General features: G+C 41.0%; 1 protein-coding gene across 2 annotated transcripts; it reads left to right on the forward strand.

Annotated features, from left to right (window-relative positions):
• The first annotated feature begins 50 nt into the window (after positions 1-50).
• On the forward strand, positions 51-9,518 carry LOC135483507 (structural maintenance of chromosomes protein 4-like). 2 transcript variants are annotated; one of them, XM_064764467.1, is made up of 23 exons: positions 51-111; positions 450-560; positions 722-864; positions 1,076-1,270; positions 1,461-1,640; positions 1,981-2,145; positions 2,385-2,512; positions 2,726-2,866; positions 3,064-3,214; positions 3,304-3,447; positions 3,679-3,756; positions 3,940-4,061; positions 4,232-4,472; positions 4,655-4,857; positions 5,126-5,310; positions 5,675-5,784; positions 6,032-6,471; positions 6,623-6,767; positions 7,016-7,189; positions 7,396-7,575; positions 7,920-8,152; positions 8,340-8,523; positions 8,772-9,518. In XM_064764467.1, exons 2-23 carry the CDS (start codon positions 467-469, stop codon positions 8,934-8,936), a joined length of 3,801 nt encoding a protein of 1,266 aa, XP_064620537.1. In that variant the 5' UTR covers positions 51-111; positions 450-466; the 3' UTR covers positions 8,937-9,518. The 2 variants fall into 2 exon arrangements, with proteins under 2 accessions (XP_064620537.1, XP_064620536.1); XM_064764466.1 differs by having other exon boundaries at positions 72-115.
• The last annotated feature ends 572 nt before the right edge of the window (positions 9,519-10,090 follow it).

Raw genomic sequence — 10,090 nt, forward strand, 5'->3', positions numbered from 1 at the left:
GTGCTATCGGTACAGAGAATGATTTGAGTTCGAAAGCGAGGCTGACAGATTCGCTGCGGCGCCATTTTCGTATTTTGTAAACATTATTGCCACAAAAAACGTAAATAAGTTGTAGGTAAAATAAATTTATCCAAGTTTTTACCGTTATATTTGTTCCCGTGCAGATTTAGAATGTGTTTGCTAAGTATTAAGATTCTCGGTTATTTTTAAATGAGTAAAATTGCTATAGCTTTCACTAAAAATCTTTTTCCGGACATCCGCGGCTATCGAGCTTTCAAGTGTTTGCATTACAGTGGCTCTGTAGTTACGATTGTCGGATCAATACAATTTATCCGGTTCATGATCTGGGAAGTACTGGTAAGCCATTCAATACATTTCCACAAACTTTCATGTTTATGACATGCATGATTTTGCCATCTGTTTTTTCTTCATCATTGTTTTTGTTGTAGATTTGCACAAGACGACAATGTCAGACACGGAGGAACCAATGCAGACGGATCCTGCTGTCCAGGTTGACTTGAACACATCCAGACCAGAACAACCAAGGGATCTCTTTGCTGGTAAGTTGTCAGAAGGATCCAGTCATTGGGAGATATGTGAGATAGTTTGTTAGCTTTACAACTAGTCATCTGTCTGGGATGTTTTCACTCAATGTATTAGAATCAAGTAATCAAAGTATTAAATCTTTTTCTTCATTATTTATTTCGTTGTTGAATTTCAGAGTATGCCCCGATAGAAGTTGAACCACTGCCTGACATAGGCACTGCATTTGAAAATAATGGACCTCGCTTGATGATCACTCACATTGTCAATGAGAACTTTAAGTCATATGCTGGGAGCCAGACTTTAGGACCATTTCATAAGGTAACGCGAACCACTCAGTCTTTCCAACCATGAACTGGCACAACTAGTTACAGACACAAGTTTTGTTTTGTGATGTTAAGTGGCGACTTAGTTGGTTTGCTGTTGGGCCTGCTGGTCAATGGGCTAAAGTTGAAATCTAAGGCAAACCTGAAAATAATGCTATGGACTGTCTGTTGACGACAACTAATTCTTGTACTTGACCTTTTTTCAGAGTTTCTCTGCCATTGTTGGGCCAAATGGAAGTGGCAAATCGAACGTGATCGACTCCATGTTATTTGTATTTGGTTTCCGTGCCAACAAGATCAGGTCCAAGAAGATCAGTGTGTTGATACACAACAGCCAGGAACACAAGAATATCAACTCTTGTTGTGTTTGTGTCTACTTCCAGAAAATTGTTGATACAGGGGTAAGAATGCAGTATAACATCTGATTATTTGATTCAGTATTGGACTCTGCCTGTAATATGTTGTCTGGTATTCATCATTGTCATCGTCATTGACAACAGCTTCCTGACTGGGACATTAGCAGATTGTTATCAGATTCTACAATGCCTGAATCGCTACTGCACTGTGCTCAGATTTGCTGGTCGTTTTCAGCCTGGTGAGGATGAGTATGATGTCGTACCCGATTCCAAGTTCCATGTGTCGAGGACCGCTCACAAAGACAGCACTTCATACTACTGTATTGATGGGAAGAGGGCAACAATCAAAGAAGTTGGTCGACTCCTTCGAGGTCAGGGCATTGATCTTGATCATAATAGGTTCTTGATTCTTCAGGTAGGTGCATATATTGTAACGTTTCAGCCGTTAAATGGGGTTGTGTTTCAAATGGATTTGATTATGTTTCTGTTACTTATGCCATGCATTGAGCAAGACATTTGGTCTTTATTTGACTTCTTGTCAGGTTGAGGTAGAGAATTAACAATATAACCGGTACTTTAACATTACATATAGTAACATCGATTCAGTTAGAAAGAAAAAATTGTTGCTATGACCACATAGATCAATTTTCGAGAACGCTTTCAAACAACAAGGCCAAGGGAAAGCTGTGAATGGGGAGATGAAGTCAGTCCCACATGTAGAGCCTCATAATGATATTTAATTCTGTTACATTCAGGGAGAGGTTGAACAGATTGCTATGATGAAACCGAAGGGGCAGACGGAGCACGACGATGGCATGCTGGAGTTCCTTGAGGACATCATTGGCAGTAACCGTTATAAGGAACCCATCGAAAGGCTCAACAAGAGGGTAGAAGAACTCAATGAACTTAGAGCAGAAAAGGTAGTGATACAACTTCTTGAGAGGCCAATCATGAGTTGCCGATAATTTGATGTTCTTAGAGAAGTGTCTTTCTTGTTAGAGAAGTATTTATAGATTCCTGGTGTATTTTGCAGTTTTCAAAGAAGGGTACTGTAAGAGTCTTGTTTTCTTACAGCAGAGTTAAGCGGTACACTGAGTCAGATCACATATTGTGACCTCAAAATAACCATCTTCTTTCTTGCTCTATTATCGTTTTTCAGTTGAATCGAGTGAAAGCTGTTGAGAAAGAAAAAGACGAATTAGAAGGTGCTAAGGACGAGGCGATTGCCTTCCTGCAGATCGAGAATGCTATTGCTAAACTCAAGTTTGAGATGTACCTCTTCTACATGTAAGTGGTGATGGTGAATACTTTGGATTTGTAACTGGGAGTTGTTCTGTAGTGTGATCTTAAGATAACTGACCTTACCTCTATCTCAGGGTTAGAGCAATGATTAAATGATACTTTTTGTCTTGCGAAGTTACGAATTTATTCCCCAATGTGCTGAGAACCAAGCTGGCCACCCAACTTGTTTCTAACTGTTTTCTACTCTTTCCATCTCAGCTTCACGAATGAGAGTAATCATGAGAAAGCTTCAAAGCAGCTGGAGGAGGAGAAGGAGAAGAATAGTAAAGTGTTGGAGAAGATGAAGGTCGTCACAGATAACAAGAAGGAGAAGACCAAGGAACATAAAAAGATGTACAAGTAAGTTATGTTTACTTTAAACCAAGTGTCTGTGTCTAGTTAGTTATCAGTTTGAAATCAGTAAATAAATTGGGAAACAACCTGGATGACTGAATGTATGCACCAGTAAACATGAACTTACTTGAGTGCTGTTCAGAAGTTTTCAGAAAACAGCAATACCTTAATTCGTATCTCATGATCTTCATGATACTCTTCAGGGCGTTACAACTCCTCCAGAACAAATGTGATGAGGCCAAAGCCAAGTTCTCTGAGATTGAACAGCAGGATGTGAAGTGTCGAGAAGATCTGAAACATGCCAAGGCACAGGCCAAGAAACTCGATAGAAGTTTGGATCAGGAGAAGAAAAAGGTAAACTTGACATCACTCTCTGACATTACAAAAAATGAAGAAAACAAAATTTCTTAAACGTCATCTTTAAAACTGAGTTTAACTTTCAGATTGAAGAACTGGAGAAGGTTCCCGAAGAGAGTGAGAAGCACATCGCTGATCTGAAGAACAACTTGGAGAAGATCGAGAAAGAGAGAGTAAAGGAAGAGAAGAAAGTGGAGGAGGTCATGGCTAACATGAAGATTGAAACTAAGGTATGGCAGCCAAGATTGCAGGCTATTCTTTTCCAAATCATATTCATATACTCTATACTGTACAACAGAAAAGTTTCACAGCATTAAAGTTTTGCAAATGCCAAATGGTGGCCACATTTGCACCAGGTTATATATTCTTGTCAGTTGTGATTTTTCAAAAAAAATGTAGGCTGTACATCATGTACCAAACAGTACTTGTATTTCAGTTTGTTTCATGTCTTTTCCCTTCAGGGTTTACAAGAAGAAAAAGAGGCAAAGGAGAAGGACCTACTGGGGCTTCAGAAAGGAGTCAATGAAACTAAATCAAAGGTAAGAAATCATTTCTCTACACAGCCACCTACCTAATCCCATGGTGTGCTCAGGTTTGACTCTGTCTCCTGAGGCACATCTGTCTTTCTCTTTCAACACAGCTGTCAATTTGCCTTGACAAATCCCAGTGATTCCACTTTAACAAATGAAACATGTCTAAAATTGATATTGTCGTTATTTCAGTTCAATGTAGCCCAGTCTGAGTTGGATATCATCCTCAGCAACCAGCAGAGTGAAGAGAATAAACTAAGGGAGACCAAGCGCAATCTGGAGAAGGTCACAACAACACTAAAGGAGAGAAAGACGTATGTATCTCACCAAGATCGAAAGTTTTCTATCAATATATTGCTGATATCTTGTAAATTATACTCAACAGGGCTCAAATGTTTGAGGCAGACTCCTTAACCTCTAGGCTATTGTGATCAGTTGGGGTATCTTGAACTATTGATAAGAATTTTTGTCAATCTCTTTCCAGTGGGATGCAGGGGCTTGAGAAGAAAGTGCCAGAAGATACCCGGGCGCTTGAACGAGCCAAGAAAGATCTTGCCGCTTCCTCTGCCGCTGAGGAAAAGATCACGAATGAAGTGAGGAATCTGCGGTTGAAGTTGGAGGAGGCAAGAAGCTCGATGCAGGCAGCCAGGAGCAAGGGACGAGTCATTGATGCCTTGATGGAACAGAAACGCCTTGGAAAGATTAAGGGAATATATGGACGATTGGTGAGTGTTTGCTCTTACATTGAACAAGGTTTACTTGGCAAGACATCAAGTGTCTTGTTTTCTGAGTACAGCAGAGCAGGTTCATTGGAGATTGTAGTATTCAAGTAGCAATTTCATCCTTCTCAAGCGTGTCTGTTTTGCAAATTGTTCCTTCTTCTTCTCAATGATCCATCTTCCTCCAGGGTGACCTTGGTGCCATTGATGACAAGTATGATTGCGCAATCTCCACCGCCTGTGGTCCCCTTGACAACATTGTTTGTGACAACATGAACACAGCCCAGCAATGTGTCCAGTTCATCAAAAAGAATAACATCGGCATTGTGACGTGCATCGCCCTTGATAAGATGCAGCAGTGGAAGAGGAACATGTCTCAGAAAATTAATACGTAAGTCAAGCTCAGGGGTTTGTGTGAGGTCCATGTTATGTTTGGCTCTCATCACAGATGCCAGTAACAGCCAAATGCCAGGGCTTCTCTCAGTTTCTTCAGTTTAGGCAGGGACAGCGGTATATCATCTTGATATCATGGCTCTGAAATCGGCTCAATGAAAGGCGTCATTGCCTCTATTGAATGGTCTTACTTTTGTGGCAGAATATCTTGCCTCACCTACTGACGTGTATTTAAGACATTGCATGCACCTTATTTGTGATTCTAGGCCAGAAAATGTCCCTCGTCTGTTCGATCTGGTGAAAGTCAAGGATGATGCTGTGCTGCCGGCATTCTATTTTGCTCTGCGAGACACATTGGTGGCAAAGGACTTGGACCAGGCCTCGAGGATATCATATGGGAAGACAAGATACAGGGTTGTCACTCTAGGAGGAGAACTCATTGATATCTCAGGTATAAACAACTTAGCTGCTTTGGTTTCATATATGGGAGAGGTCGCTGACTCATCAGAAATTTTGAAGATTGAGGAGGATGTTGGTCTGCGATTTTGACCCATTTGACCGACATCTATTCCTCTTGGCTGAAACGTCACCCTTGCTTTTAGTACAGTTAGAGATGTTGAGAAGTTTTGCAATATCGTCACAGCTTCAACAGACCCCCTGTGCTATTTGAAACATAATGAACTATGTCATTTGAGTTATGGTGCTCAGTGCATGTAAGAGTTTCCTATTCCATCATCTTGGCTTGAAGACAGTCTTAGGAGATATATTCCTGCTGTTGTGACATCAGTCATTAAAGTTTGTGTGGACTATTTCAGGTACAATGAGTGGTGGCAGTAAGAAAAAGATCACAGGTAGAATGGGTTCTGCGGTCATGTGTGAAATGGACCCCAAGGAGATCGAGCAGACTGCAAACCAATTGACTAAGGTAGGAATATGTCTGATATTCCTGTACTCAGCGACTTTTCTATGATTCAAAGTTGAGCTGATGACAGAATCTCTGGGTAATGCATGCCAGACAGCAACAACTCAAATTAGACTGAACTCAATACCTGTATTCTTATTCTCTCCTTCAATGGAACAAACTTTTTTGAAATTTATCGCTTATTCGAGATGACAGGTTTTATATAAACTCTTGGAAGGATATGATGACCATTTCAAAATTTGTCTTCTAGAGTGCAGAGGAGGCGCAGGTATGCCGAGAAAACAAGGCCAAGTTGGAAGAGACGGTGGCCAAACTACAAAAAGAAGTTAATAACATGAAACACAGCTTCCACAAGTTTGAGATGGATATCAAGGCGATGACAGAACAAGAGTCAAGTCTGACGGTGCAATTGAAGGAGTGCGAGGAGAGAGTCAAGGCTGCGGCACCTGACCCGAAGAAACTCAAAGACATGGAGAAGAATGTGGCCGCGTTGAAGAAGGATTACGACAAGGCTGCAGCTGCTGCCAAAACGATTGAAGACGCCGTGAAGGAACTCCATCACCAGATTATGGATATAGGTGGCGCTAAGTTGAAGGCTGTGCAATCTCGTCTTGATTCGATCAATCATCAAGTTGATACAGTGACAGGACAAATTACCAAGGCCAACGTTGCTGTGAAAACTGCTGCTAGGTGAGAATCTATGCTATGCTATGGAAGAGATCTGTAGATAACTGGATGCCTTTCATGTATTTGATGCTTGACGTGACACAGTTCTTGTGTGATGCAAATCCACCTCTGCTCCGAACAAATCTGACAGAAAAAAAATCATTTGTTTTTACAGGAATCTCAAGAAATCGGAAGACAAAGTGGAGAGCATAGAAACCGAAATCAAAGAGAATCGTGAATTGATTGAAAAGCTTCAGACACACTTCAAAGAGATTGAGCAGGAGGCCATGACAATCATGAAGATCTATGAGGATGCACAGGTAAGGGGGATGAAGACATATGTTACTCTAAAAGCTTGGCAGTTACAGCTACATGTGGAGGAAAACAGAATTACAGAACAACAACTCCATTACTTCTGAGGAAAAAAATGGCAGTTACAACTCCAACATCACACTTTTCCATTGTTTGAAGAGACCTTTTTGCAGTAGGCTCTCCAACTTCATCATCTACTCAGATATTTCTGTTTTTCAATTCTTGATTTTGCGAGTTCCTTGTTGTTTTTGCCTAGGCCGAGTTCAAGGTTGAAACGGAGAGTGTCGCCACTCTGACGGAGGAGATCTCGGTCATCGAGAAGGAAGAGGAAGAGCTACAGCTGTCAGCCCATCAGGTGAACCAGGAGGTGCTGAGGTGGGAGACCCTGTGCAAGGAGAGTCACAACAAGATCAGGTACTGGAAGAAAGAGGTGAGTGGTGATCACATTGAACATGAACTCATTATCAGGTTGAGAACCAGTGATGACCTTGAAGACTTTATCATTATTTGCCAGTTCCAGGCAATTTTAGTTGTTGGAATCCTGTGTTTTAGAGTATGTATTCGCCTTGACATCCTTTTTAGAAAAGAACTTATTTGTAATTTGACAGTTACCACATTAATCATTTCATCATCTAGTTGAAGCAACTGCAGCTGCATACGATTGAGGGTCGGGAGGAAGAGAAGATGCCTGTGCTGACTGAGGAAGAAGTGAAGGCAATTGACAAGGAGGAGCTGAATTACAAGATCACATGTGAGGAAGCAAGGCTACAGAACATGAAGCCAAATATGACAGCCATTGCTGAGTATAAGAAGAAGGTAAGACTCTTCTTCATCATAGTGTCTAACCCTTGATATAAAGGACTGTTAGATCGCAATGCCTTCTTGCTGTACACTCTCATAAGGTGGGGATTTTGGACTTGTTTTGGCAGGATGGAGTGTCTAAGTGAGTCTCCCTCTCTCATTGGGAGCTGCTGATCAGTTGATCTCCTGATTTTGACTCAGAGATGAAATTTATTGCTTTGGGGGAGGATTTGAATCAGAGGGATTCATTTCCTTCACTCCGCATGACAGTTGAGAATTCCACTATGGAATTGACAGGGTGGTTTACCATAAAGCTATGAAATTTATCAGTGATGATTCATCCTCGTTTTTGCTTTCAGAATGACACTTACCTGAAGCGGGTTCACGAACTTGACCAGATTACGGATCTGCGGGATCAACAGCGGCGTAACTTTGAGAACCTGAGAAAGAGGCGGTTGGATGAGTTCATGACAGGCTTTGGTATCATCACCAATAAGTTGAAGGAGATGTACCAGATGATCACTCTAGGGGGAGATGCCGAGTTGGAATTGGTCGATTCTTTGGATCCATTCTCCGAGGGGATCGTGTTCAGGTGAGAGAGTTTGATTTCATCAGGTTATTGATGTTGCTGTGGAGAAGTTCTGCCTGTCATGAGCAAACTCAAGACTAGGAAGTGAAACCTTTGGTGGTTTTGGTGACCACAACAATGGCCCTACAACTGCTAACCAAACTCACTGATGAATCGAACAATCTTCTTAAAGTTGTCCTCTGACTTGCAGTGTTCGTCCTCCCAAGAAGTCCTGGAAGAACATCAGTAACCTCTCAGGAGGAGAGAAGACGCTGAGCTCCCTGGCGTTGGTGTTTGCCCTGCATCACTACAAGCCGACACCACTCTATGTCATGGATGAGATCGATGCAGCCCTTGACTTCAAGAATGTCTCTATCGTGGCAAACTATATCAAGGTGAGATGATCAGCAAAAACAAATAGTACAACAACTATGTCCACTATTGTTGGGCTGTCTTGTGGCTTCACAAACACATATTTCTGCCCCTCTTGGCTTCATAGACGTGGCTGATATTGACTTTCTTCTACAATTTTGTCAAGCATGTCTAATTTCTACAGTAAGGTGAAACTGAAATTGCTGGTCTTTATTGTCTGGTGATGTACTGAGATGACCCCTCTTTGACAAATTATTTTGATTTCTTACAGGAAAGGACCAAGAATGCTCAGTTCATCATCATTTCTCTCCGCAATAACATGTTTGAACTGGCCGATCGTCTGATTGGTATCTACAAGACTTATAACTCTACCAAGTCAGTCACCATCAATCCGGCCAAACTGACCATGCCGCTAGCTGAAGTCAAGGCTAACTAGAGACTTACAATTTACCCAGCTGAACTGGCCGAGCCGTGCTCAGATGGAAGAAGCATGCATGTTTCTTTTTTTCCTCAAAGACCATCAGTACACCTCTCCATGAAAAGGACAGCATTTGTTAGTCCCTCTCCTAACGGGTGTCCTTTAGAAAGGTCTATATAAAAAGGCGTCCTTTAAAGAAAGGTGTCCTTTATAGAAAGGCGTCCTTTATAGAAAGGTGTCCTTTAAAGAAAGGTTATACTGTGTATGCTGTTTTGATTATACTTGTTTGAATGATTGTGGTATGTAGAGCGTCAGCATATGTTGAATCTTGTGAATTATGTGTGTGAATAGTGTGTATAAAAATGTACCTACATGTAGCCGATTATTAATTATGATGCAGAAGAATGGATGAATTGTTTCTTGTGTTACTGTACTCTTCCCAGTCGTCTTGTAAGGTATTCAAACTTTGAAAAGGCCATCATAATCAAGCTTGGAAGTGTACATAAAGTTAGATGGCACCACCGTATTCTTTGTAGATAGACCACTTTTGTATAATCAGTTTGTATGCAATGTAAAAATTACTAGATGATTCAACAAAATATGAACAAAACATTCTTTTTTTTCTTGTTTGAAAATCTGTAAATATGCAAGAGGATGTAAATAGAGCATGCATGTTATGCATTCTTTAGATTCAAGAAGTGCATGATTGCCAGGTGTGTGAATATTCCCATGGGATTCACGTCGAAAGGTTCCTTTTCCATGGATCAGGATGTTGTTTTTGTTAATTATTAAGACATGCATGAACTGGGAACTCACTATCTTTGAATGTGGTTTCCTTCCTCATGTCAGAGTCCAAAGAAGTGGCTACGGTCTACTGAAAGATCCCTCAGATTTTATATATATATATATATATATAGTTTATTTATCGTACTCTTGTACATTTTACAGTATTGTGCATTGTGCGCTTACAAGAAAAGGTGCATTGAACAAGACAAGAACGTAAAAACAAAATACATGTATCAAAGTCTATTTATGAAAGAAAAATTCTCATGGATCCTCTGCCGCGGGGGGGGGCAAAGGTCAACTTATCATTCGCATGCTAGATGCGTAATAGTATCTGACAGCTCATCTCTATCAAAGAGGTGATAGTCACCCCTGTCTCTCATCAGTAT

Source organism: Lineus longissimus, chromosome 2 (genome assembly GCF_910592395.1).
Source record: "Lineus longissimus chromosome 2, tnLinLong1.2, whole genome shotgun sequence".
NCBI classification, from domain to species: Eukaryota; Metazoa; Nemertea; class Pilidiophora; order Heteronemertea; family Lineidae; genus Lineus; species Lineus longissimus.

What these genes read in the sequence shown, in the direction of transcription:
- LOC135483507 (XM_064764467.1), top strand. Translation starts at nt 467, where the DNA reads ATGTCAGACACGGAGGAACCAATGCAGACGGATCCTGCTGTCCAGGTT. An exon ending in CTTTAGGACCATTTCATAAG is followed by an intron (nt 865 to 1,075) that starts GTAACGCGAACC and finishes ACCTTTTTTCAG; the next exon opens with AGTTTCTCTGCCATTGTTGG. An exon ending in AGAAAATTGTTGATACAGGG is followed by an intron (nt 1,271 to 1,460) that starts GTAAGAATGCAG and finishes GGTCGTTTTCAG; the next exon opens with CCTGGTGAGGATGAGTATGA.